Source organism: Passer domesticus, chromosome 24 (genome assembly GCF_036417665.1).
Source record: "Passer domesticus isolate bPasDom1 chromosome 24, bPasDom1.hap1, whole genome shotgun sequence".
NCBI classification, from domain to species: Eukaryota; Metazoa; Chordata; class Aves; order Passeriformes; family Passeridae; genus Passer; species Passer domesticus.
The window spans coordinates 7,064,396-7,091,834 of NC_087497.1; the positions used below are offsets into that span (position 1 = coordinate 7,064,396).

General features: G+C 52.0%; 2 protein-coding genes across 15 annotated transcripts in view; both read left to right on the plus strand.

Moving 5' to 3' along the window:
• Positions 1-1,087: 1,087 nt before the first annotated feature.
• Positions 1,088-7,491, plus strand: SESN2 (sestrin 2). 2 transcript variants are annotated; one of them, XM_064398525.1, is made up of 10 exons: positions 1,088-1,234; positions 1,797-1,862; positions 2,617-2,811; positions 3,220-3,402; positions 3,667-3,876; positions 4,513-4,663; positions 4,802-4,917; positions 5,667-5,857; positions 6,277-6,421; positions 6,494-7,491. In XM_064398525.1, exons 1-10 carry the CDS (start codon positions 1,157-1,159, stop codon positions 6,578-6,580), a joined length of 1,422 nt encoding a protein of 473 aa, XP_064254595.1. In that variant the 5' UTR covers positions 1,088-1,156; the 3' UTR covers positions 6,581-7,491. The 2 variants fall into 2 exon arrangements, with proteins under 2 accessions (XP_064254595.1, XP_064254596.1); XM_064398526.1 differs by lacking the exons at positions 1,088-1,234; positions 1,797-1,862 and adding an exon at positions 2,339-2,486.
• A 1,511-nt stretch (positions 7,492-9,002) lies between these two features.
• The window catches only part of PHACTR4 (phosphatase and actin regulator 4), a 55,647-nt gene continuing 37,210 nt past the window's right edge, over positions 9,003-27,439 (plus strand). For 2 of the 13 annotated variants that reach the window (XM_064398530.1, XM_064398546.1), the window contains exons 1-2: positions 12,879-15,283; positions 16,177-16,283. The gene's annotated coding sequence lies outside the window, so the exon portion shown is untranslated. Of the gene's footprint in view, positions 9,095-9,183; positions 9,501-12,875; positions 15,284-15,303; positions 15,501-15,565; positions 16,284-24,512; positions 27,300-27,439 lie in introns of those variants that run through there. The other 11 variants (XM_064398544.1, XM_064398540.1, XM_064398536.1 and 8 more) reach the window with 10 other exon arrangements.

Genomic DNA, 27,439 nt, shown 5'->3' on the forward strand with positions numbered 1-27,439 from the left:
TGCAGTGCCCAGGAGCACTGAGGTGGCCCTGCTGGCAGGAGCTCAGCCCCGAGCCACAGGAGGCTGTTGCCAGGAGAATCCTGAGCTGTTTGTGCAGTGACTCCTGCTTGCTGTGCTTGGCTGTGTTGGGCTGTCAGGCAGTGCCAGGTTGGTACCATGTCTGGGGCAGCCCATGGATCTGAGCGTGGGGTTTTATCCCTTCTTTTCACTTTTTTTTTTTCCTGTCCCTTTGGAGAAACACCAAACCCAGTAAAAGAGAATCCCAGACCATTTTGGTTGAAGGGATCTTAAAGCTCATCTCATTCTGCCCCCCTCGGATGGGCAAGGACATCTCCCACCATCCCAGGCTGCTCCAAGCCCTTGGACACTTGCAGGGATCCAGGGGCAGCCCCAGCTGCTCTGGGCACCCTGTGCCAGGGCCTGCCCACCCTGACAGGGACGAATTCCTTCCCAATACTCATCTGTCCCTCCCCTCTGGCAGCAGGAAGCCATTCCCCCTTGTCCCCAGTCCCTCTCCAGCTCCCTGGAGCCCCTTTAGGCTCTGGAATGGGCTCTAAGGTTTCCCCAGAGCCTTCCCCAGGCTGGACACCTTCAGCTCTCCCTTCTTTCTCCAGTGCAGAGGGTCTCCAGCCCTCTTCGGAGCACTTTGGCCTGCTCTGGGCTCGCTCCAGCAGCTCCATGTCCTTCTGGTGCTGGTGCCCGGAGCTGGGGCCACCCGAGCGGCGCAGGGGCGGTTCCCCCCGGGGCGGTTCCCCCCGGGGCGGTTCCCCCCGGGATGGTTCCCCCCGGGATGGTTCCCCCGGGGCCGTTTCCCCCGGTGCTTTCCCTTGGCCCCGGGCTCGTTCCCGGCGCTCCCCGTGCGGGCTCGGCACAGTGCGGCCGGCTCCGGGTAGACCTGATGTCTGCCTGTCGGCCACGCCCCCTATTGTCATTGGTCTGATTATTGCTGGGTGGTCACGCCCGCAAGCTCCCATTGGTCCAGGCGGGCCGGGGGCGTGTCCCCGCCCCGTGCTATGTAAGCGTGGCGGGCGCGGGGTCCCGGGGGGGACCGGGGCCGACCGGGGGGGACCGGGACCGACCGGGGGGACCGGGACCGAGCGGGGCTGCCCGGGGGTGACCGGTGACCGGGGCCGTCCCCACCGCCCAGCTCCAGCTGATGCTGGTCGCCGGCTCGCCGTGCAGCCCCGCGGGGCCGGAGGATTACCGGGGCTGCGGGGCCCGGCGGGGCGGCCAGGTAAGGGCTCCCGGGCTGTATCGCCCCTGTCCTGCTCAGGAAGGTGCCAGGCTGCAGCAGGCTGCAGGGCTTTGACGATGCCGTGGTGTCCCGTGGAAGCAGCTCGCCCCGTTCACCCGGTGCCTCCCCGGGTGCTGCGGGAGTTTCCAGCCCTGGGCAGTGTGGGGCAGGAAGGACCCGAGCCCCGTGCGTGGAGCAAGGGCTCATTTCTGCATTAACTATGAATTTGGGGGAACTCGTGATAGCATTTGGTGCCCGGGGGGTTGGTGGCCCCCGAGGAGCCGTAAGCACGGTGCCGTCCTGCGGGCTCCCCCGCTTTCCCCCGGCGTGCTGAGCCCGGCTCGGGCGCGGTGTCACAGCTGCCTGTCCCGCTGTGTCACACGCGTCCGGCAGCGCAGCAACATCGCAGCCCGGTTTCGTCAGGCGCTGCCAGCCTGACGCAGAGGGCGTGGGGGACACGGCCCCCGGCCCGTGCCGGTGTCTGCCTGAGTCACCCCTTCCGCTGACGCCGACGGGGATGTTCCGCGGCTCCGCTGATTCCCGGCTGTGCCTTCCTTCCTAGGAAAGAGGAATCGAGGCTACCCGGGAGCTGGCGAGGGGCCCCAGCGCCTTCATTCCCCTGGGAGAGGTAAAGCGATCAGGACTGGCTTGGGTGGGGGATCTCCTTCACCCTTCCCAGCTGCGGGTGGGGTGACAGGAAGGATTCCCAAGCCCCTGATTCCTAGTTCCTGGTGGGGGTGGGATGCTGAGGATGGAGAGGGGTCACCCACCCCGAGCAGATCCTTGTGGCATTGTGGGGGTTGTTCTGGAGATGAGGGGAACTGCTGTATTTCACCCTGGTGTTTGCTTGCCCTGCCTGTGCCTCAGTTTCCCCACTCAGCCAGACACATCTGTGTTTCCCCTGCGATGCAAAGACGCGCACCCCTGCCCTGCCCGACCCCAGCGTTCTGCCCTGACATCCCCAGGGCACCTGAGCCCTATCTCAGCGCCCACACTCGCTCCTCCAGATGTTCCTCCTCGGGCAGAGATAGCGCCGTGGTTTCGTCACTGCGCTGGGGGCTGACCCCCATCTCCTCCCCCGCACTCCAGAGCCCAAACAAACAACCCAGCCCACAGGCTGAGCAGGACGGGCTGCGTGGGCTCTGTCATGGAGACCCCCAAGCCCCCTGTGCCCCCCGGGGCTGGCAGCGGGGACACGGGCAGCGGGGGCCCCCGGCGGTGCCCGTTCCGGAGGCGGGGCGCTTCCAGTGGGGTGAGGATCCAGCCTTGGTGCCCTTGGGCTCCTGGGTCCTGCTTGTTGGGGGGATCTCGACTTAGGTTAAAGGGGTTGGGAAGAGTGGGGGCCTACAGCTCACAGCCCTTCATTCCCTCCTCTCCTGCAGGTCCCTCAGGAAGGCGGGGAGAGCAGCCTGCACCAGCTCCTCAAGGCCTGTGTCTCGGCAGGCAGGGTGGACCACGTCGCCATGGTCATGGGGCTGCACCCCCAGTACCTCAGCAGCTTCTGGAAGACCCAGTACCTCCTGCTGCGCATGGACGGGCCCCTGCCCTACCACAAGCGCCACTACATCGCCATCATGGTGAGCAGCGGGGCCCTGGGGCTGTGGGGACACGGGGGGCTGTGTGCGCTCCCAGCACTGCTGCTCGGGAGGCACTTGGGACCCCACAGATGGGCCCCTCTCTGGTCTGACATCCCAAACCCCTTTGGGGCTGGTGCCTACCCAGGGTTCCCCAACACCCTCCCTCCGGGGCCCCTGGGGACTGGCACTGATAGTGAGGGGGGAAATCCCCCAGTCTGGAACTCGTATCCCCAGGGAAAATCCTCCAGGAGTGACGTGGGGTGAGTGGGCTCCCTGCCTCGGGTGGGCTCCCTGCCTCGGGTGGGCTCCCTGCCTCGGGCGGGCTCCCTGCCTCGGCTTCTCGGTGGGCTTGTAGCAGGGTGGGGGCCCCCAGGCAGTGCTGGGGCTGACTGCTGGCTGTCCCTGCAGGCAGCAGCCCGGCACCGGTGCTCCTACCTGGTGGGGTTGCACATGGGGGAGTTCCTGCAGGTGGGGGGCAACCCTGCATGGCTGCGGGGGCTGCACTGCGCCCCCCAAAAACTCCGGAACCTCAATGAGATCAACAAGCTGCTGGCGCACCGGCCCTGGCTCGTCACCAAGGAGCACATCGAGGTGAGAGCTGATGCTGCCAGCACAGATCCCCCCAAAACTGACCCCAGGGGCCGCCTCCTGCGTGCACAGCCCCCAGGGTTTAACCCTTTCAGGGCTGAGGGAGTCAGTGGGATGGGAAGGGGTGACTTGCCCCTGCCGGGTCTATGGGTGAGGCACTTCCCAAACACTCCTGTATCCCCGCCGTTGGCTTGCCCCAGCCCTGGGCTGTAGTGGGCGTGCAGCTGAGGGCTGGGGGGTCTCTCCAACCCCTGCTGTGTGTGGCAGGCTCTGCTGAGGCCGGGGCAGGACAGCTGGTCACTGGCAGAGCTGGTGCAGGCGCTGGTGCTCCTCACCCACTACCACTCGCTCGCATCCTTTGTCTTCGGCTGCGGCATCAAACCCGAGGAGGACCAGGACGTGGGGAGCAGCTGCTGGGCCCCCTCACCCCACAGCGACAGCAGCCCTGCCTCTGGGGACAGCATGGGGGGCTCTGGGGTAAGAAGGGCTTTGCCTTGCAGGGTGTGAATGTACCCTGGGATGCTTTATGGGGAATCACAAATTGGCTTGGATTGGAAGTGACCTTAAAGCCTATCTTGTTCCACACCCTGCCATGGGCAGGGACACCTTCCACTAGACCAGGCTGCTCCAGCCCCTGTCCAGCCTGGCCCTTAACGCTTTTAGGGATGGGGCAGCCACAGTTTCTCTGGGCAGACTCTGCCAGGGCCTCCCCACTGTCACAGGGAAAGATTCCTTCCCAATATCTCATCTATCCCTGCCTTCTGGCAGTGGGAAGCCATTCCCCCTTGTCCTGTCCCTCCAGGCTCTTGTCCCAAGTTCCTCTCCAGCTCTCCTGGAGCTCCTTTAGGCACAGGAAGGGGCTCTAAGGTCTCCCTGAAGCCTTCTCTTCTCCAGGCTTGTCTCCAGTGCACAGTGGCCCATCTCTCGGAGAATCTCTGTGGGCTTTATTGGGAACAGCTGATGCTTTAGAGCCATGCAGTACTTCCCCCTCCTCCCTCTGGGGCCTGGGGAAGGGTTATGGGAGCTGCTGGAATCTGGGCAGGACCAACCCAGAGGGAGACGCTCAGGGGTTCCCCCAGGTGCCAGGGCTGACCCTGCCCTGTGCTTTCCCAGGACACAGACGCCGTGCAGGAGGTGGAGGTGCTGATGGAGAGGATGAAGCTGCTGCAGGAAAACCAGCTGGAGGAGGAAGGAGTCACACAGGAGGAGATGGCGACACGCTTTGAGCTGGAGAAGACAGAGAGTTTGCTGGTCCCTTCCTCAGGTGAGGAGGTGCAGGGGGCAACTGTCTGGGGCAGGAGGTCCCCGTGGGCCAGGGGAGCCCCAGGAGGGGGAGCAGGATCAGCTCCCCAGGGCAGCTGACTCCGTCTGGGCTCATGGCCACTGCGTTGGTCCCTTGTAGATGCTTTGGATCCCTCCCTGCAGTCCAACATCCGCTGCTTCCTGGAGGACCCTGAATTCGGATACAAGGACTTCACACGGAGGGGGGAGCAGGCCCCCCCCACTTTCCGTGCACAGGTGGGTGCTCAGCTCTGGGGGTGCCTCCTGTCGGGGTTGTTCCCAGCATTGTGGACAGTGGGTGAAGGGCTGGAGCTGAGCAACCAGGTGCTGAGAACTGGGAGGAGGTGTCAACTTAGGGGGGAACCCCACCTTGCGTCCCTGGCTTTGGGGGGTGTTGTGGTTTAAGGCCAGCTGGAGATGAAACCTGACACAGCTGCTCACTCAGCCCCCACTTTCTTCCCCCCACCCAGGGAGGAAAATCAAAATAAAACTTGTGTTTTGAGATACGAACAGTTTAATAACTGAAAATAAAGTAAAATACAATGATAATGGTAAATAATGATGACAATGAAAAGGGGAAAAACAAACTATGCACAATGCAATTGCTTAGCACCTGCTGACTGATGCCAGAGCCCCCTTCCTAAACCCAGACTGGCCCCTTCTGGGTAACTCCCTGCAGTTTATACACTGGACATGATTTTCTCTGGTGTATCCCAGTGGTCAGTTCAGGTCACCTGTCCTGGCTATGCTCCCTCCCACTGGCAGAGCCTGAAACAAGAGGAATAAAGTCCTTGACTCAGGATAAACCCAACTTAGCAAAAAAACCAAACCATCAGTGTGTTACCAACACCCTTCTCATTCCAAATCCAAAACACAGCACTGGAACAACTACTGAGAAGAAATTAACTCCACCCTTCCTGAAACCAGGACAGAGGGACCCCACTTTTCCCCACCAGACCCCTACCCCAGCATCCTTTCTCCACCAGGATTACACCTGGGAGGACCACGGCTACTCGCTGATCAACCGCCTGTACCCAGACGTGGGGCAGCTCCTGGACGAGAAGTTCCAGGTGGTTTACAACCTGACCTACAACACCATTGCCATGCACTGTGGTGTGGACACCTCCGTGCTGCGCCGAGCCATCTGGAACTACGTGCACTGCGTCTTCGGCATCCGGTGTGTCCCAGCACCTGGCTGGGCTCTCCTCCGCCTTGGGAAGAGCCCAGGAGCAGCTCCAGAGACTCGGGCTTGTTTAGAGTGTTGCTGCTGCTGCTTCCCTAAGGCAAAGTGATGCTGGTGGTGGGCTTGGCTGAGGTTCAGAACAGCTCTGGGAAAGGAGAATTTAGTAAAAAGTTACAATAAGGGTGGTGAGGCTCTGGCAGAGTTTGCCTAAAGAGGTGGTGGAATCCTGATCCCTGGAGGTGTCCAAGGCCAGGTTGGATGGGACTTGGAGCAGCCTGGGACAGTGAAAGATGTCACTGCCCTGGCAGGGGTGGGACTGGATGGGCTTTAAGGTCCCTTCTCACCCAAACCATTGTGGGATTCTGTGAATGCACAAGGCTCGTGTCTGGAGTAACACACCCTCCTCTCTGCAGCTATGATGACTACGACTACGGGGAGGTGAACCAGCTCCTGGAGCGCAACCTGAAGGTCTACATCAAGACAGTGGCTTGCTACCCGGAGAGGACCACCAAGCAGATCTACGCGCAGTTCTGGAGGCACTTCAAGCACTCAGAGAAGGTGCTGCCCGACCCTTCCCCTGGCAGGGAGCTCGGGGTGCTGGCCCCGTGCCCTGACCCCGCTCTCCCGTAGGTGCACATCAACCTGCTCCTGCTGGAGGCGCGCATGCAGGCGGCGCTGCTCTACGCCCTCAGGGCTGTCACCCGCTACATGACCTGAGCCGCTCTGCTCCTGCTCCTGCCCCTGCCCCGGCTCTGCAAGAAAGGCCGGGGGGCAGCTGGAACCCTGCAAGTTCGTCTGGAGTACTGTCTCCCACTTCACGGGCTTAGAGCTGTGGAGTGGGAGCTTCCCTGCGCTTTCTCCCAGGAGGGGCGAGCCCCCAGGAAGCTGTCGGCGCTGGGAAGACCCCAAGTGCTGCCCTGGGCTGACCGAGCTGCGAGGCTCTCCTGCTCCATGCCTCTGGGGCTGCCCCAGTGAAGCCGGACAGGATGTCTGTGGTGCAGGGCTGGTGTCACACCCCCGTGCCGTGTCCTGGCACGAAGAGCACTGTCCCCCTGCCAGAGATGGCCAGAGGATATCACGGGCTTCATCCCTGCTTTTTGGGTCCTGCTGTGCTGGAGACAGCTGCTGGAGGGGGTGCTGCCCAGGCACCCCCTCCCCACCTTTCTGCCTCGTCCCCTGCAGTTTGGGATGTGAAGTGCCTTTAACCTAAGTGCCCGGGCAGGAGCAGGGAAAGGGCAGGAATACCTGAGTGTGTTTTACACCTTTTTGCATTGTTTTCCAGCCACTGGCGCATCTCCACTGCCTCAGCGTCAGGGGCTGAGGTGGGGAGCTGTGCTGGGGCATGGGGCTCCCTCAGCCCCTCTGCTGCTGTGAGGGTGGCAGGGTGGGACGGGCTGGCCATGGCTTTATCCAGACACGCCAGAGCATTCCCAGCAGCACATGGAGGTGCCTGTTGGGGAGCAGGATCCAGGGCCAGCACCATCACCACCCTTGGTTTGGCTGTTGAATGATCGCTCCAGTTAAGTTATTTCTAGATTTTTTTAATATATTAACTCCTGACTAGGCATGGAAATACCTCTGTAACTTTGCTGTTAATCTTGTTTGAAAAAAATAAAATAATTATTTTTAAATTCTTTTTCCCTTTTCACTTTCCCCTTGGTCAGCCCAGGGGCTATTCCTGTATGGCAGGAGTAGAGTGCAGGGCTCTTGCTGCTCTGGGAGTACTTGGGAGCATCCCTGAGCTGTCCAAGGGAGGTTGTGGGAGGTCTGAGTACTCCCCACTTGCCTGACGGGGATGGGTTTGACTTCACTAAACTCTCCTTGTGGTGGCTGTTTCCAGTCTTTCCTGGCTGTAGCATCTCCCAGGATTGAGGCGTGACACATCCCACCGTGTCTGCTCTGGTGCACTGCTGGCAGGGAGCGGAGCGGCAGCGCTGCTGGGGGCAGAGCAGGGCAGCCCAGGCCCGTGCCCCGGAGGTTATCAGGGCGCGGGCAGAGCCCCTGGGAGGCGCTGATAGAGCGCTGGGGAGGGCCAGCTCCGCTTGGCAGGCGCGTCCCGGCGTGCCTGGGGAGCCAGAGCTGCCTCCGGGGCTCTGGGCCCTCTGGGACCCTCTGGCGTCTGAGGGCAGAGGGGAGGCTGGCAGAGAGAGACAAAGGGCAGAGCCCGTTTTGGGGGAAGGAGGTTTGAGGGCAGCTTTTTCTGGGAAGCTGAGGCAGGAGGACGGGGCTCCCTGGGCCTGGCTGGTTGTGGCAGAGCTCCTGGTGGGGGGCACAGCAGAGCCCCGCAAAGCGCTGCTGTTTCAGGGTGCACCCTGGAGCACCAGAGGGACTTGGGGGGCTGAGCCGGCCCCTGGGTCTCCTTTAGCCCACACCCTGGGCCATTGCATCCCTTCAACCCCTTTGTTTTTCACTCGGTCACCATTACAAACCAATAAATTCCTCGTCCGGTGCATAACTAAAGCCTGCAATTTGTGTACCTATCTATAATTTATCCGCAGCTTTCACTGTTCCCTTGCAGGGCAGGTGTGTTAATAATCTCCCTACCTGAAGCTGATAGTTATGATCTCAATAGATGCTATTTTTTTCCCCACTACAATTGCCCTCAATTTAAAAACATGAGGTGTTAGTGGTGTTTAACACACATCAAAGCAACAGGAAATAACAGTAGTGGTAATAAAATAATAATAGTAATAGTAATAATAATAATAATAATAAATCTGTGCTGAAGGAACACTTTACAACTGACGGAGCCCGAAGCGCTTTGCAAAGTCGGCATTGCTGGGGCTGAGCTGTCCCCGCTGTGGGGTTCATGTGGGGCTGGAGATGAAGCACCTGGGCCCTGGGTCATCTGTCATTCCCGGCAGACGCAAGCAGACTCCTGGATCCGCTGCATGGGCTGAAATGGGCAATGGAAATGGAAACAGAGCCCAGGCGGGACGGGCCCGGGCTGGGTCTGGGGCTCGCCAGTCTCCCCGGAGCGGCAGCGCCGCTCGCTGGAGGCACGCACCGAGGGCCGGGACCAGCCCCGCCGTGAACCCAGGGATCCCCCATGGTTTCGGTCGGAAGGCGCCTCAGAGCCCGTCCCGTTCCACCGCGGTCCCCGCACAGCCCGGCGTGAGGGGGCTTCCGGGGGCGTGTCCTCCCGCGGGGGCGTGTCCGCCCGCCGCACTACAACTCCCGGCATGCCCCGCGCGCGGCTTCCGGCGGCGCGTGCGGCGGCGGCGGCGGCAGGTAAGGGCGGGCGGGGGCCGGGAGCGCCGGCACCGTGAGGGAGCCGCGCCCGGCGGGGGAAGCACGGCGCGGAGAGCCCCGGCACGGCCCGGCCCCCTGCCCGCGGGCGGCCACGGAGGGGGAGCGGGGGCGCCCGGGGATGCCGCGGAAGGGCCGGGGCTGTGCGGGCGCCGCGCCGGGGGGTCCCGGCGGAGCGGCCCCACAGGACCGGGCTCGCGGGGCTCGCAGCCGCCGCTGGCTCTGACGGCGAGGAGCGGAGTTGGCGTCCTGCGCTGTGCGGACGGCTCGGAAGCCGAGCGGCTCGGGTGGCACTCCGGTGAAACCCGGGCTCCGGTCCCTGCCGCCCTCCGTGCCTCGCCGTGAGTGTTTGCAGCTTCCCAAAGTTCCCTCTGAGGCAGCCCTGCTGGTATTTCTTTGTTTGATCTCTCCTGCCTTCATGTTGACTGAAATTTGAAACGTCCCCGTTGTGCTTTCTGGCTTAATTGCTCTTTCCCTATGTTTGCACGCAGATGAATTATTTACCTCTGTGCCTTGCACTGGGTTGTGTTTGTCCAGGTGGAGGTAGGCGAGGGCTTGGTGCCCTTCCTTGGCACTGGAATACTGCAAAGAAAGTGAAATGATGCGAGACGGTGCTCAGCTGAGGCTGAAATAAACTATAAAGCTCTTTAAGCTTTAGGATGTTTAAATGCTGCTTCCACAAGCCTCGAAAGAGAAGTGGAGCCAAGGAGTCCCAGAATGACTTGAGTTGGAAGTGACCTTAAAGCTGCTCGTGTACCACCCCTGCCATGGCAGGGACACCTTCCACTGTCCCAGGTGCTCCCAGCCCTGTCCAGCCTGGCCTTGGCACTGCCAGGGATCCAGGGGCAGCCACAGCTGCTCTGGGCACCTGTGCCAGGGCTGCCCGCCCTGCCAGGGAACAATTCCGTCCCAATATTCATCTAAATCTCCTTGTTGAGTGTAAAACTGTTCCACTTGTCCTATCACTTTCTGCCTGTATAAAAAGTCACTCTCTTTCTTTTTATAATCTTCCTTCAAGTACTGGAAGGGTGTAGTGAGATTTCCCAGGAGCCTTCTCCTTGTAATTGCTTCTTTATTGCTTAAAGAAAGCTGGAATTGTGCAGGAGTGAGTGCTAAAGTTGGTGTTTCGTGATGTTCCTGTTTTTCAAAAGCAAGTCTGGATCAGGGAAGGGGATTGATGAAGTTCCCACAGCCCACCCTGGGTGGGTGAAGGATGTTCAGCTGAGTTAGTCTGGTGTGCTACAGAAGATGCAAGGGAGTGGAACTGGATCCCTCTCCCTGCTGCGATTTCCTCAGGAGTGCCCGGTGCTCCTCAAGCAGACCTTTTAAATTAATCCAAGCTGCTTTTAGGAGTAGACAACACCTGAAATCGTCAGCTTACATGGTTTAAATTCCTCTTTGTGAAGGAAAGGGCAAAATAGAGCCAAAATGAGGCCGATTGTGAGGGACAGGGCTGTCACAGCTACAGCAAGTGAAGCTGAGTGTCTGCGCAGGGATGGCAACAAAAACCCTTTCTCATTAGGGTTTTGTTCTCATTAGGAACAAACCTGTTCCTCCCAGCAGTGCTGGGAATGACTGCGCTGCTCTGTCCCACGTGGAGGTGGTTTCAGACGTGTCAGTGTGTCCTTTCACAGGTGACAGACAATCTGCTATCTGACAGTGCATCAGTGTTTTTGCAAGGAGCGTTTTCTTTCTGGATTCCGAGGGACTGAGCTGTGTCTGAGGCCCAGAGCATTCTCACCCCGGGAGGTGGAGTGGGAGTCCTGCTGGGAGCATGGGCAGTGCCACAAACAAGGGGACTGTGATTGCATCCTTGTTTCCATGCTGCTGGATCAGTGATTATGCAGCCTTCTATTTCCTTCAGTTACTGGTTAATTTCATTTCCAGTTCAATTTGATAGCAGTTTTGAGAGCCAAATAATTTGTATTTAAACAAATGGCTTCTATTTTGATCAAATTTCATTGTGTTTGGCATGTGTTGGAGCATTCTATGTATTAAAATTTGCTGAGACTGTGGTTCCTGCAGGTTTATTAGCTGGTGATGAATATTTAGTTACAAGCTGTACAAAACCTGTGTCTGGGTGTGGGGGGGCTTAAAACAAAGCTGTGTTTTTCTGGCTGGTTTCATGAGTGAAGAAAGCTGCAGATATCCTTGGGATCATTTGGATTACCTCAAAGCATGTCCTTTTCAGGCAAAACTGGAACTCTGGGCTGCTGGGAAGCTGGTAGGGCTGTTGGGGGCAAAGACATCCCCTTGCTCCTGCATCCATTAAGGTGGGAGTGGAGATGCTCCAAGGTCATTCATAGTCAGTTCCGTAATTCTCTTTAGCAGTGATTTTCTGCATACAAGTGCCATGTGGGTTTATTTTTCTGAGTGTGAGAATGCTTTTATTTTTAACTAGCAAGTTTGGAGCCTGTGGAAAACTAATGTATGTGCAACTGTGGCAGCGTTGGGCCTGGGCTTTGTGTCGAGGGGGAAAAAGCCCTTTCAGAGATCTATTTTTATCAGTTAATTAGTCGCTGTTGCTGACGTGTCAGTGCTGTGGTGATAACTATTCCCAGTTCTTCCCTGCACAGTGGGGTCATGGTTGGGCAAGGAATGCAGCAGCCAGCATGGCTGCTCATCCCCATGGCTGGGGTTTAACTCCTTCCAGACTGTGCCCTGAATCCAAGGGCAGATTCCACGGGAGGAGCTGCCATACGGACATGCAGAAGTTTGTCAGTCTTCAGCGGAGGGGCTTTCCCACAGGTCACTGCCCTTAATTTTTCCTCTGCCCAGAGGATTTACTGTATCTCGGTAGGAGCTGAGGTGTGGAGGTGGTTGTGATTTGCCAGTGGCTGGGTGACGGGCCTGGAACCAGAGGTAAAAGGCTGCAGCTTTCCCAGTTCTTGCTCTTATCTGCTGATTTTGAATGACTCAGGACGATCTGTCCGGGTTGGAAGGTGACCAGGCAGAGCATCTAGTGATTACACGTTGGTATTTTGCTTCTTGTAGATGAGGAGTTGCTGTTTTCCTGATTTCAAAATGACGAAGCCCTTAATCTGAAAATCCTTGTGTTGTTCATTCTGTTGCTTGTGGTGTCACTTGTTTTTGATCCTCAGCTGTGCTGAGATAGGGAGGCGAGAGGCAGCTTTGGTCTCAGCTCTACCCTGGTTGTCACTGCCTGAATTTCTTTGTTTATTGGTGACTCTCGGCTCTTTCTGCTGAGGATGCGATGGGGGAGGGAGGACTAATTATCTCCAGAGAGAGGCTTTAAATGCTATTAGCCAAAAGAACAGGCTTCATCTCCTAACTTGAATGAGTTGAGAGAAATAACACAAAGCACTGGTGGCAAAGGTATGAAAATTGAGAGCAATCCAAATGGTTTCTCTCTGCTGAACCCTGGAAATAGATTTATTATTGCTTTTCCCTGAGCCTTTGGCTGGTAGCAGCTTTGGAGGAGTGAGGGAAGGGGTAAACAGATTGTTAACTTTACTCTTTAGTGTTTGTGCTTTATGCATACTGAATCGCTCACCTCCCAGCTTCGTGCAGTCGTGATGGGCAATTCATTATCAAGGACTAATTAACCGCAGCTGCTGAGTGTCATGGGGCAAAACAAGGTGCATACTGATGAGGTCGATTTGTGCAAGCCTGGCACTTCTGTGCAGTCGGTGCCTTTTGAAACGCTTTCAGGAAAGATCACTGAACTTCGGTAAAGTTTACTGCTGTTAGAGGTTTGGACCTTTTTGCTGTCAGCTCCAGAAAGCTGCTGCTTGGCTGCCAGTACCTAAAGGTTTTCCTTTAGTTAACCAAGCCCCAAAAGTTAACCCATTAATTACAGCTGTGTTGGCACGGACTCAGTTGTCTAAAATACATCAAGATTAATCCCCAGCACTGATTTAACCTGCAGGCTGCCCCGTATGGGCTTCCTTCATCAGCTCACACTTGCCTGTGGGAAAGGTGAACCTCTCTTAATGTGTTTTTCTCTCCCTTAGCTTTTAAGGGTGCAGTCAAGAAAAGTTTGGCTCTAATAGTACAGAAAAGCCTTGAATTGTAAACTTGGATCAAAGTTTGGGAGGCAGTGACTTGTTTGGTGTCTGCACAGTGTTTAGTAGTGGGCCACACTCAGCCCTCTCGCTGTGTAAACACTGTGTTGCAGAGGGTGACTTAGCAAAAAACGAGATTATTGCTGGATGTGGCCTTGAGGTTGGGATCACAAGCTGTGTCTCAGGCTGTGCTCATGGAGGTGAAGCTCCCAGAGGTGTTTGTGGATACGGAATAAAGCCAAAGGCTCTTGTCTTTGGAGTATTTGAGCTTTGAACAAAGCGTGTCACTGTGCCAGTTTTCAGGGGACTTTGGCTGTAGTCACATGCCTTTGAAGGTTGTCTTCTCCTGACTAATCCTTCTGTCCTACTGAAAATCAAAGTGGGATGTCTGTCACAGCTGAACCCGCTGCTGTGGGATCGGCCTTTCTCACTGTGCCTGCTGGAAGGGGCTTTGGGCACTGTTGTTTCTGTGCTGGCAAGAACTCTCCTGCAGATGCACAAAACTGCTGCTGCTGGTGTGTTTTCCATTCCTCTCCCCTCCAGAGCTGTCTAAAAGTTTTTGCTGGTTTGCTGCAGTGCCAAGATCCACAGGAAGCAGGTTTGCAGGTACAGCTAACACCGCCAGCCTTTGGATCCCAGTGCAGGGGAGACTTAAGTGGGTTTGAGCAGGGATGGAAGCAAGGTCAGGAGGATTTGAGCTGGTCTTTGCTGGCTGCCTCAGGTGCTGTGGGAATGCATTTTTAAAGCTGCCCTGCTGCAATACTGACAGTGGAAATCTGGATGGATCCACGGAATATCTGCTCCCTGATCCTGGATGGATGACCTTGTGCTGATGAGGTTATCTTTATCAGCTGGGACTAAGGAGGAGGAGGGTAATTACTGAAATAGGGATGTCAGATGTGTGCTAGTAAATTTGGGCTTTTATTTTTGGCAGTATTAAGTTTAGTGTCTGTTGCAAACCAGGCAGGTGAAGCAGGAGAAGAGCTATTAATGGAATCATGGAAAATGCTGAGTTGGAAGGTAACCCATCAGGGTCATGGAGCCCAACTCCTGCTAGATTTGTTCCCTTGTAAAGAGTGTTTGTGTGATGCCAGAGGAGAGCAAACAATTGTGTGATGAAGGATTGTTGTGAGGCTGCTGGATCTCCCAAATCAATGTGACACTAGTGATTACACTAACCAGTATTATCCACATCTGCTTCTAGCCTCCAAATGAAGCCTTCAATCTGTATTTTAATGACTGTGTTCTCTCTGCTTATCAGCTGTGAGTCCAGGGAAAATAAGGGTGCTCAGGTGGACAGGAGGCCTGATTTAGCTCCCAGCTATGTTGCTGTTGTGGTGTTTGATGTCAGGCAAGTCACTTTTTCCTTGTTTCATCCTTCTGTCTATCCTCTCCAAGATTACCTGTGGTTAGTGAGGATGTCATCCTCCTGTTTATAGCTAGAGGGACAAATTAATTCATCTCAGCCTTAAGGGCCATAATTAGCAGCCAGGTTCTACTGGTCTAGTCCCATCCTGCTCTGTGTCATATGGTGTGTAGGTGGGCCCTTTAGTAAACAGAGTATGAATAACAGGAGGAAGTGTTTGGGTTTGTTAGGTAAGTCCAGCATCAGCTGCGTTCAAGGAATTGTTCCTTGATTTTCACCTTGTCCTGTGTTTTGTGAATGTGTAATTTGAAATTTTTATTTAAATGTTTTTATTTAAATGCTTATTCAGGTTTCACACTAGGCTTTCCTGTCTGTGGATCTTGCTTTTTGTATTAAGTTCTTTTGCAAGAGGGGATTTTTGAGAGCTTTTTCAGTGAAATAGAAAAAAGAAGTTTGCCTTGATTCTGCAGTAAATTCCTGCTGCTCTTGGGAAGTGGGATTTATAAAGCTGCTGTGCTACATTTCAGCATGGAAGGGGAGGTGGGGGAGAAACTACCAGAAATCCATTTCTCCTTTAATATGGAATTGTATAGGTGATACTCTTGCATGGAGAGAAGCAGTCCTTGCATAAGCACTGGATACATTAACATTTCTAACTAGTAAATTTATGGATAATCTCTTCTTTTGCAGGATTTATTTAGATTTGAGAGCATTAGCCTCTGGGAAAATTAAACCTCTTTTAAATCCACTTTGTTCAGAGACTAGACTGAGGAACTGCTGGTAAGCCCTGCCATCTTCCTCCTGCTTTTCTGTGGGCTTGATTGGAATTGCAGTGCAGGGACACAGCTGGCCCAGAGGCACCAGGGCTCTGGCTTTAGGTGCTTTATCCAGTTGTGGCAAAATGGATTTGGAGCCTGTTTGCTGTTCCTGTAAGGGGCATGTGCAGCTCTAAGCACTGGCCAAACCAAGAGAGCCCCTAAAACAACCAGCCCCAGAGGTAAGAAATGTTTGTGGGAGCTGAAATGTCTGGCTAAAGCAGTTTTTCTGCATGATGTCCCAGTTTTGGGGCTGGTGGTGGCTGAAATGTCAGTGTGCTGGGTGCTGCTGTGCCTGCCGAGGCGTACCTTCATTTCAGGTGGCTGATTCATGGCTCTGTGTATTTAATCATAGTTTCTATAGCAGTGAAATCTTTAACAAGCAGGTGGAGTTTGCTCTCAGTCCGTGGCGGGTTCGCATGAATGTCGTGGCCAATTCATTCCTGTGTTCTTGCTGAGCAGAGTCATTTCATAGGGGATAACATTGAAGGCTATTCTGTGTTTCTGCTGCATGTAATGAGTACTGAAACAGCTCTTTCATTTTAATAGTATTACTGTTTTTAATATGATGCCGTGAGCATTGCTTTGTCCTGTCATGTTTTGCTGTGCTGCTGAGTAAATGCAGAGTAGGATTCCTTATGCTGATGTGAATGTTTATCTTACTACCTTTTGATTATCATTTAAGATAATTGAACCTGTGATTGTAGACTTCAGTCTTCCTGTGTTCTCCACAAACGCATCCCTCAGGGTTTGATATTACCTGTTGGCTCATAATACGACTGTGGTTTGCTCCTGTTGTACTGAAAGCTCAAATTCTTTAATTCTGTGAAATTCTGGAATTGTATCTCCATTAAGCAGGAGGGGAATGTTCTTTGCCAAGAGTCTGTCGGAGATGTTGGCTGAAGATTGTTGTGTTGAACTTCCCGTGCATGGGGATCAGCAGCAGCAGGCTGATGTTTGCCCAGGTGAATGTGTGGGGTTAATACATGCAGCACTAAAGCATTTGGGAGTGCAGTGCGTGGGGAGGTGGGTGCCAGCGCTGCTCAGTTCTGGGGGTGCAATTCCTCTCTCCTCCTTCATAGCTCCTGTTTCATTGTGGGTGTCCCCTGGAGCTGGAAATCAGAGAGGCTTTGCCTGTTAGGCACGCTGTGTGCAGGTGAAGTGGAGGTCCTGTTTATTTGCCATTTCTGTTGGTGTTGAAGGCAGGAACACTTTGTTCCCTGCTTTTGATTGTAGCAGTTTGCAGTGCGAGATCTTCCAAACTTGACTTTTGGAAGCTTTCTCACAGTTGCAGGCTTGATCCTGGAATTTAGTGTCCCTACAAGCTCGGTCTTCAAAATGAATTCTTTCTTGGAAGGCTGTGTTTGTGCTGGCTGATAGGAACCTAGCTCAGCTACCTGTAATCACTGTCTAGGTTTGAAGCAGCCATTGTGGGGTGAAATGTTTGCTGCCTTTCAGCAGAGTGCTTGTCAAATAGTCTCATTTAGTGCACCCAGATTTTTAACAGATGGGACAGATTTCTGTGAGCCTGGGCAACCACTACAGTTGCTTTGCAAGGTGAGACATTTCTGTTTTGATGGGCGGGAGAATTAATAACGCTGTGTGATTCATTCCAGTGATGTGTCTGGTTTTGGATCAGATTTGGATTTTTTATAAAGGATATTAGCATTTGTTTTCAAAGAAAGCTAAGTTGAAAGGCAAAAGATGACAGAAGCAGTTCCTGAGCTGTTCTGGTAGGATGAATGAATCTTGTGCATAGAGATCCCTGTACACTTGAGGGGACTGGGAGAATTGGTCTTGGGCAAGGTGATCACTGTGCTCAGAAACTCTTCCCCTTGTGCTGCCAAGAGGGAGAGAGTGGCAGCAGGGCAGTGCAGTGTGGGTAGGAGGCTGTGGAACACCAGCTCTGCCTTTGTCTGCAGGGACAGTGATTAACCACAGCAGGAGTCTGTCCTGTGGGTAGCCAGTTCCTAATGGAAGCGTTCTGCAGACTGGCTGAGCAGCACAGCAGCCACAAGCAGGGAAGGAGATGTCAGTGTCTGGTGCTTTTGGAGCTCGGTGTGCGCTGCAGGAACAGCCTCTGTGCTGATTTTGTCTTGGCAAAGGCAGCAATGTCTAGTGAGTATTCAGCAGTCTCTGGTGGCCAGGCCTCCATTTGCTGCGAATCCCAGGCTGCCCTAAATGCCACCACGCTGGAGGGATTACAGGGCAGGTCCAGCAGGGGTGAGCAAGGCAGAATTCAGGCTCCATCTTAATGTTTCATTGCCTGCTCTCAGGGCTATCGCTTCCTTTGGAAAGGGGTTATTTACTTCCTGCAGAATCACTCTGGGCAGAAGAAGGGTGTGCAAGAAAGGGAAAATCTCTGGTGAAGACTGAGCTGTTACATGTTAAATTTAATCATCTGGGGACATGTGGGGCAGGTGATACATTAGTCAGCTCTCAGGATGTGATCTGCCAGTGGAGGGATGTGGTCCCCAAAAGCCAGAGAGTGCCTGTGTGTTTTAGCAGATTGCAATTTAAGTGTGCTAGGAGCGAGTCTGAACTGCTTTTGTGGCTGGAGGATTGCTGGTTTATGTCATGATCCCTTAACAAAACAGCTCTGATGGAGGCAGCCTCTGCCACCGGGCTTTGTGTCTCAGCAGGACAAAGGCTGTGCTGGAAGCAGAGCGGGTGTCTGTGTGCCTGGTGTGTCCATCTGTGCTGGCTGGGAGAGAGCTGGAATTTGGAAATGCTTTTAACTGTGTGTGGGGAGCAGGTGGCTTTTCATCCCAATGAATTGTTTATTCCAGTATAGGTTGGGGCAGGGTTTTGTTGCTGTCTGTTGTTCCAAGAAAGTGGGAGGAATGAGGGGTAGAAAGCGTGGAACTGGTTAAACTGGAATTCCTGGGTAGTGCCTGCCCTTGAGTTATGATCAGCGAGGTCCTGCATATTTCAAAACCTAGGGCTGACAAATCCTGGTGCTGTGGGATCAGTTGGTGCTTTAGGTTTTTGCTTCTAGGTGTACTGGAGGAGTTTAAGAATAGTTTTGTAGCAGAGAACTCAAATAATCTTGTAAATATGAGTAAACAATCTTGGTTTGTCACAGATGCTCTGAGATTATGCAGGATGGATACTCATGGCCTGGTGATCAACCTGGCTCAAACAGCATGGAGGGATAAGGGTGGCACCTTTCCTGTGGTGTTTGCAGTGGGAAAGGGATGGAGGAGTGGGCAGGATCTGTGATTCTGTCAGATTTTTCAAGGCTGTTTGGTGTTGGGAAGCCTGACTCGATGTCTCCCCAGCCCAGTCCCAGTCCCTGAGTGGGGCTGCAGCTGTGTAAACTTCCAGAAGTGCTGTGGCTGCTGAGCAGCTCCTGTGTGTTCACTCCCTTCCCTTATTCCCCACCAACTGGTTGTGGCCCATGTGACAAACAAATCGAGGAACTGAGCTGTGTTCAGGCCAGCTGCTTCTGCACCAGGCTGGTTTTGGCTGCTGTCAGCTGCTCTCAGATCTCTGGTTCCTGCACAGGGAAGGGCTGGGAGCTCCTGGATGTACCTGGAGTGCTCCAAGGGCATGTCTTGTGGAGGATCCTGTGCTTGTGAGCCAGGGCTCCTCATGCTGGGTGTGCAGAGCCAGGTCCAGCACCCTTCCTGCTAGTACAGCCCATCCCACAGCATTTCCTCGGCTCCTGTGCCTCGAGAATGTTTGAGACGTTGATGTTTTCTCTAATTTTAAATTCCTCTCTGCTCCTTGGTGTTATAATGATTCCCTTGATTTAATTTGCACAGCTGGAGAAGAGCTTTTTTTCCTGGTTGCCTTCCTGGCCCAGGTCAGCTAGCCTGCCTGCAGGGCACGGGGAGAGATTTGTCGCTTCAGCTGGGTGTTTTTTCAACCATTGTTACTGTGGAAGGTCCTTTTGTGGCTGGAAAGAAGCCCTGATAGTTTTGTTGAGCTCTTAATGCAGCTAAATGTGTTGGCTGGAAAATGTCATTTCTAATGGAAAGTTAGAGTAGTGATGAGAGAAGAGAGCTGAAACATTCCTGTTCTTGGAGGAGTTCCAGGAGATTACTGTCTTTAAGATTATCCCACTTAAGATTTAATTAAAGATTATTTGGAGGAGTATATCAGACCAAAACCTAAAAGATGAGTGACCATGTGCTGAGCAACACAGTCTAGTGGAAGATCTCTGCCTATGGCAGGAAGGTTGGAATTAGATGATTTTAAAGGCCCTTCCAAGCCAAACCCTTTCACGTCTGTGTCCCTGCCTGAAAGCATTTGTAAGAGCACTAGGAAAGGCACAACTTCCACCTGAGATTAAAATCAACTTGGGCCCAGTAGGTCAGATGGCTGCACTAAGCACCATCCCCAGGCAATCAGTGTTGCTGCTTCATAAACTTTGTGCACAACCATGAGAACTACAAGAGATATTTTTTTGTTTTTAAGAAAATGTTCTCATTCAGAAGCTTTATGAGCTTATTTTCACAATGGGATGCCTCGCTCTCTACACTTATGTTATGAAGACTTTGCCAGATCAGTAGTGGGAATTAACTTCTCTGCTGTCCTAGTTAAAGCCTGGGCACCTTTTTATTAAAGCTGGAGCTTTGCAAGAAAATAATTGCCTGAGGAGGGCTTCTTCAAGGAAATTTGATATCTTAATTAGAAATAATTAGAAATTATACTCATGAGTCTGTGAAAGAAAAAAATAAGACTACAACTGAATTTCAAACTACCTGAACTGCTTGGCAAAGTCTGCTTCAAAAGGTGAAATGTAATGCTTCTATAGATTCAGTGATGTAATTCCAGAGTGTTGATTCAGAAAGCGCTTTAATTTCAAACAGGTGAGCTGTTCCCAGTTAAAAAGTGTTGACTCTGTGAGTTGACAACGACACCTACACAGCATAGGTTTTCTGTATCTTATCTCATATTTTTTCAAGTGGGAAAGTTGGACTGCCTTTGTGGAATTTGATTAGAGATGCCTGGTTTATGTGCTGGAACGTGCAGCAGGGAAGGCATGGAGTTTAATCTGATTGCACAAACCCTGTGGGCTGTTTATCTCAGGAAGCAGTTGGACATTCAGGGTGCTTTGGGAAAGACCCTTATGGCAGGATTGCAAATTCAGCTCTGCTGTTGCAGGATTTTTGGGAGTTCAGGTGAGCTTTCTAGCAAATTCATTTTAGTGCTTTGATGGTGGTTAAGCCCATTACTCTCACTTTTTAAATAGAGGCGAAAAGAAACACTTTTCAGACGGGTTCTGCAGTGGCTGAGACTAAAACTGGCCTCGTTCCGGGGAGGAAATGGTGGTTGCAAATGAAATTGTCTATCGAGTCATAATTACAGGGGCATGACCACAGCACTGAGTGAGTACTCAGCTGCTAAGTTTTTATTCAAAGTTCAATGGAAATGGAAACCGCAAAATGAAGGCAGAGGTGGTTTGAATTTTACCCCAGAAGCCAGAAGTAAATAAGTAACCCTGTTATTTTGTGCCTTTTGGGGGTGTGCTACCGAACTGACACAGATTATTATAGCTCATCTAATACGTGCGGCCCACAGTGCTGAGCTGCTCTCCATAGCAGTGGGTCCAGGATGAGAGTTTGCTTGGATATATCCAAACGAGCTCCTTTGGATCCTTCAGGGCAGGCAGGCACTTATATAACCTTCTCTGAAAGGTGACTTGTACTTGGGGTATTTCCCCATCTCCTCTGTGCTTTCAGTTGCTGCACTAATTAATTTATATGGGCCTTGTGATTGGGCTGAGGTCTGGGTTTGCAGAGGCCCAGCTGGTGTTTTTATAGCGAACTGGTGATGCCCCAGTGGCTTCAGCAGTGATAAAGTTCATCCTAAGAGGGATTTGTGTAGTCAAGAATTTGGTTTGTCATCTTCTGCATTTTGGAAAGAGGGAGAAACAGAAAGTACAGCTTAGATTGTGGGCAATTTAGCTCTGCATTTCAGATGTTGTTTTTTGCTTTGCTGAAGCAGGTGCTGGTAGAGCTGGTTCCTTAAGTCCCACTGTGCAAAATGGTCTTGTGGGCATCCAGAACTTCTTTAATCTCCTGGATTTCATTATATCAAGCAGTTGATCACAGAATAGCCTTGCTAGCTCCCTTTGGATCCTCCTACTCCTGTGTCAGCTTCCACAGTAATAAGAGCATCTGTCCTCTGCATGAATGGGCCATTCTGCTGTAATTTTACCCTCTGCTTTTATCAAGAAGGTAATTTTGGTCCAAGACAAGCCCTTCAGCCACTTTAAGGACAGTGAAGAGGGGAGCTGGTTTGCTCTATTAATACCAGTTTTTTCTCTGCATGTATCTGCACCTCCAGAGTGGTGGATCAGCTGTAAGCAGGTCTGGAGGCGAATTAAAGTGTCTCCCATACTGAGAGCTAAATGGAAAGAGCATTTGTCACTGGGGGCTGGTGCTTATAGGATGCTGGCTTTTTGTTCAAGGTTTGGTGAATACGGTTCTTTCAGTGAACTGAAACACCTGGGAGAGGCTAGGGTGGCTTTTTCAGACTCTGTATGGTCTGTTTCAAATAGAACTATGGAAGAACTTGCTGTGTTTGGTTTGTGAGATGAATAAAGTGCCCACGTGCTACTGTGGAGGCCTACATAAGGTGAAAGTTTCTAGGAAATTGAGTATTGCAAGTTTTAATTTGCATTTGAATTGGTTTACAGAAGAAGTTAATCTTGTCCAGATGGGGGAAACTGAGGCATGTATAAACAAAGGGCCTAGTCCAGTGTCCAGCCATCCCTGGAGGTGCTCAGGAACAACTGGATGTGGCACTCTGCTCTGGTTGACAAGGTGGTCATTGGTCACAGGTTGGACCCGTGATCCTGGAGATCTTTTCCAACCCCAGAGATTCTTTGCTAGAGCAGAAACAATACAGGGTCTGGAGTCTCACTCCATTGTTCTGCACAGCATGTCTGTGAGTACTTTTAGGGTTTACTTTTGCCCAGGTGTTGGAAAAAGCCGCTCGCCCTCCCCATGGCACAGCCCCGCAGGATGCAGCTCCCTTCCCTTCCCAGTTCCTCCCTGGTAACCTTATATTACTGTGCCACCCACAGGCAGCTACTGAGCTGCTGGAAAACATTTGCTGTTTGCATGGGGAGCCACTTATCAAATGTTCAATCTGTGACAAAAAGCCACTGGTTTCATTGACTGTAATATGAACTGTATTGAGGTTTTCAGTCCTGGTTATTCCAATTTTCTTTTAAATTGCACATAGAGTTGTTATGCTAATGTCTGATTTTTCCACTTCTTCCACAAAACCCATTCCTTGTGTAACCAGCTGCAGTGCTCCTGCTCAAAGCCATTGCTTCCCAACAAGTGCAAAAATGCTTGTAGTGTTGGGGTCCTTGGAAAGAGAGGGAAATGCTGGGCTGTTAATTAGTGGTGCACCCTGTTAATTGGCATGTTGCCACATTAGGCTGCAGAACTACTAGGTTTAATCTGTGTGGTTTTACTGAGGAGGAATATTCTGATTTCCCTCCAATTGACCTATCCACTGCTCAGTGTGTGATTAGTGCAGAACAAACTGGGTCAGCCGAGGCTGCTCAGAGGATTTTGAAACCAGCATTTGTAGTTCCAGCAGTTTGCAGAAACCAGCAAATGATGTTCAAACCATATGAGCAAACCAAGACTTCTAGGTGGAGCTGGTTTGTTTTTAGATGGAGTCAGAAAAATATATGAGTTTTTTGGCATCCACTGACTTGAAAAGGGGCTTATGCATCTCTTCCCCTTTGTACCACTCTATCCAACAAGAGGTTAATCATACCCTTACACCTTGTCTTGTAATCTGCACTAGGGCATTTGGCATGGTTGATCTATTTAGGCTTTTTAAGAATTTCCCTTGTAATACTTAAACTCCAGTTGTGCACCCGTGCTGTAATCTCTCCTTTGGGAGAATACTTTGGTGCTGTTGAAGTATTCTGCTTTGCAGAACAGCATTTTAATATTGTTTACCATGCTCTTAATCTTACCGCTGGCAGATGAAATGAGTTTCTTTAGCCCTCCCCCTGAGGAGCTGATGGAGCTTCATGGCCAACAGACCCATGGCATTAGGTGGAGTTATCTCAGCTTTGCAAAAATCCGCTCATCTGTCTTCCTGGAAGGAGTAATTATTGGTGAGAGAATAAAATGATTTTGTTTTTGAAATTGCCTTTATAAAGAGGAATGGGCAGCCAGATCCACGGGGTAGTTGGGGAGGGTTGGTGAGTCTGGTCCTTGAGAAGCATTTGCAGCTGGGGAGAGTCCTGGTGGCTTGGATTTGAGTGGAGGTTGGCAAGTCAGGGAGGAAGACTCAGGACATTCTCTGAGTGATGAAGCAGAGGCTGCTCTGTGCCTGGCTGCCATCTCCCAGCTGGCCTTATTCCTGGTGTCTGCTTTTTCTTGTTATGATGGTGAGCTATTATGGGCAGCATCAACCCTTTGCTGGGCTCTTGTCATCTGCCCCAGTGGGAGTCTTCTGGGCAGAAATGTCATTTTTTTAAGTAGTGTAAAGCAAAGGGCTGAAGGGACAGAATGAGCAACAAATAATATTTGTTTATTGGCTGTTACTAGCACCATATTAGGTCAAAATGAATAATTATCTGGGAGTTGTCAGGTGAGCTTGTTTAATTTCATGGGTCATGGTCTGTATTAATGCAGGACTATGTTCCTCAAGCCATAGGTGTGTGTTAACCCTTCCCTTTCCCTCCAACTGGTGGATATAGTTCCAAACAGTTACAAGAGCATCCTTTCTCTTCACATGTGTTTTTTTCCAAGACAGCCTTGGGTTTTGTGTCTCATTACAGGAAAAGCCCTGTAGTAGCTGCCCAGCTGCTGTCATGTCCCTCTCTGGAATGGTGATTTAGAGCTGAGCCAGCATGGAAACGGTTTCCATGCCTAAGGCAAGCCTGTTGGCAGCCACTGTGGAGAAGTAATGTGCCACTTCTGCTTGGAAGAGTTGTCAGTTTTCTACTTCAGTTGGGAAAAACAACCAACATTGGCTTAGGTATTAACTGGACTTTTGGAATCGTGCTGTAGTAGTCTTTTGAAGGAAGCTGTTCGTGTTACTGGAGGAGATGAGCAGCAAGGACAGAGTGGTCCAGCTAATGAGCTTCATTCTGAAGGAAACGGAATGCTTAATGTTCCAGAGGTCTGGGTAAGGATTGCTGAGAATGAGACAGTGAGGAAAGGGGGAAGCTGTAAAGGGGTATTCAGTAGAGCTCATGGATGTGGATTGCCCAAGGCTGGAACAAACAGCAGCACCTTGGTGTGCAGCTTTGGCACCTCGGTGTGCGGCTTTGTGGTCCTGTCATCCCCAGCCCACTCCTCTGGAGATGCTTGGTGTGCATCTGGGCCAGCTTTGACTGTTCCCAGAGCAGCTGGATCCATGCTGGTGCAGGGAATGGGTATAGGAGGGCATGGGAGGAGATCCAAAATCTGGAATTGGGCTGGTTTGCATTGCTGGGGGAGAATGTGACAGAGCACATGGGCAGAGCTGGGAAAGACAGAATTCCCTGTGCACAGGGAGTGTGTGAAGACTGAAGGAATAGGGTACCAAACACTCCAGCATTGCTGTGAAACAGTCATTTTCTATTGTGTGTGGATTAGCTGCCTAGCTGGAAAGAAGCCATCGCCTTTCTGCAGGAGTTCAGAGCCGGGTCAATGGAACAGGAATATATTCTTAGAGTGGTACAAAGAGCTGGGGAAAAAGCTGTAGAGTGTTTGAAGTCTCGAGGCAGACAAAGACCGTGGTTCTGCTGCTGTGGTGGCCAGAGTACCAGAGGAGCAGGGGAGAGTCCTGAGCTCTGCTGGCAACAGGGCTCTCAGGAACAGGAATTTCACACAGCTGTCAGGCCCAGGGAATGTAGGGCACTCAGAGGACATGAATATTCAGAGGAGCTGTGGCATGTTGTGCTAGAGGAAATGAAAAAGCAAAGTTTTCTCAGAAGTAGGTATCTGGGAAACCTGTGACTGTCGGGGATAAAAGCAAATTTCTTTTCTGTGGAGTGGGTTATCTCAAATGTTATTCCAGAATCCAGCTTTCCAATTAGCCACTCGTAGTTAGTGCTGGCAGCAGGATCTGCACTGCTTAATCCATTTCTTTGGTGAGAAGTGCCTGTTCTTAGTGCAGGCAATGCTGCAGGAGTGAGGACTTTGCTCCTTCTTCCTCTACCCTGGCATCGCTTTTCTTTCCCGTGTGCCTTTGTGCTTGTTCTGTTGCTAACCAGATCCTGCGGATTTAGTGTTGTGCTCAGAAGATCCTCCCAGCCCAGGCTGAGGTGCTCCCAGCTGTGCTGTCAGGCGGTGACAGATGTCTCGGGTGTGCACACTGAGTGTCCAGCAGTGCTGGCTGCCAGGATTGGTGTTCCAGGCACAAACGTGCCCCTTGTAGTGCAGAGCTCAGCACAGCCTGTGCAGCAGTGCCCTTGGAGGGCAAGTGAAACCCCTCTCCCTGGGAGCAGTGGGAGCGCTGCTGTCGTTTGTGCTGAGGTTCAAGTAGGCCTTGGGGTGGCAGTTTCAGTTTCCCTTCTGCTTTCCTCTCCCAGAAGGGCGTGCTGGAAAGGGCAGGCAGGGATGGTGGTGGCTCTTCTGCTTTCCGTGGGGGAGCATTCCTCCAGGAGACTGGAGCAGATGAGGGTCAGGCTCTGCACCTAGGGAGTAAGGCACAGCAAAAGAGAAAACAGCCTCAAGTTGTGTCAGGAAGTTCTGGGTTGGATATCAGGGAAAATTTATTCCCAAAAGGATTGTCAAGCCGTGGCACAGGCTGCTCAGAGCAGTGTTGGAGTCACCATTCCTGGAAGTGTTCAAAAACATGTGGGTGCGGCACTTGAGGACAGGGGTTAATGGTTGGACTCAATCATCTTGGAGGGCTTTTCCAGCCTAAATTACTCTGCAGTTCATTCATTCCAGTTCTTGCAAATGGTGTACTTGATGCAGCACGTGGATGCACCAAACCATGCATCCAAATGCATGTGAAAGCTGTATTTTAAGTGTTAATGGATTAGACTGTAGGGATTGAGGGTGTTTCCTGAGCAGCTTGTCTGCCTCTGAAATCAGAACCCTCTGATGTTCTTGATCCACTGTTAGCTGCCCAGAAGCTGTTTAAAGCTGTGATCCCCAATTATGTTTTGAGGGTTTAATGGCTCTGTTGAGTTGTTTCCCCCTTCCATTCCAAGAACATCACTGCATTGGAATTTGAGCTGCATCAGAGAGAAGTAGCCTGGAGCATGGTGGTCTGATCCAAAGAAGCATTTTTCCCCACACAGCTGAGCAAAGCAAAGCTGAAAAGCCCCACTGCAGAGCTTGCATGGATGGTGACATTGCAGCTGACACTGCAGCCCTGGGATGCTCCAGTGCTCCTGAACAAGCTGAGCACATGCTGCACAGTCAGCAAGTTGTCACGTGGAGATGACAAACTGATCTGATGTTAAACTAAAGCCACCAAACTGTGCTTTGCTGCTGGGACCAAAAGTGATGAGCTGGCCTGGGATTCGTGAGGAAAACGTTAGGCTGAAGTGGGCTGTGGATAAAGGCTGGCTTTGACTCCTTGGCACTGGAACAACCTTATTTTGTAGGTCTTCCCCAGTCACCCCATGCTGTTCCTGCTGACATGTCCAGTTGTGATTGTCTAAGTTTGAACTGCAAGATTTTGAGGACAGAACCTCCCTTTTTCCAAAATAGTGAGCCTGTTTTTACTGTGCTGCAGAATCTGTAAAAATCAAGACACATCGTGATTTCCCCAAACTTAGTTCCCCTGGCATCTCATTTCAGAACTTTCCCCAGAAAAAAAAAAGGCTTTTCTACTAAAATCCTGGTTCCTTTTTTTTTTTTGTGTTCTCCCCACCCCAGTATGTTCAGAAGTGCCTTGATGCTGTGTGACATCTGAAATACTTCCTGTGCATGTGCTTGCTGTGCTGCCTTTGCTAGATAAGCAGTAGGCTGTTCTTTTTACAGCAGGCACATCCCTTCCTGAAGAGGCAGATGTGGAATGTTTTCCCTGGGAACAAATATTGATGCCTTGTAATTATGTCACCTTAATTTTGTTTCTCTTTTCTTTCCATCACAGCACGTGTGTGATTAGAAGCTTCTGATGCCTTCAAAGAGGGGTGACAATGTCACACTCTTCCTAGTTTGGGGCAGGATTTCTGCTCTAGGTTCCC

Bases quoted from the DNA above. Each gene is read 5' to 3' on its own strand.
- SESN2 (XM_064398525.1), top strand. From the start codon at position 1,157: ATGCTGGTCGCCGGCTCGCCGTGCAGCCCCGCGGGGCCGGAGGATTAC. The intron at 3,877-4,512 runs GTAAGAAGGGCT...GTGCTTTCCCAG, and splicing joins ACAGCATGGGGGGCTCTGGG to GACACAGACGCCGTGCAGGA. The intron at 6,422-6,493 runs GTGCTGCCCGAC...GCTCTCCCGTAG, and splicing joins ACTTCAAGCACTCAGAGAAG to GTGCACATCAACCTGCTCCT.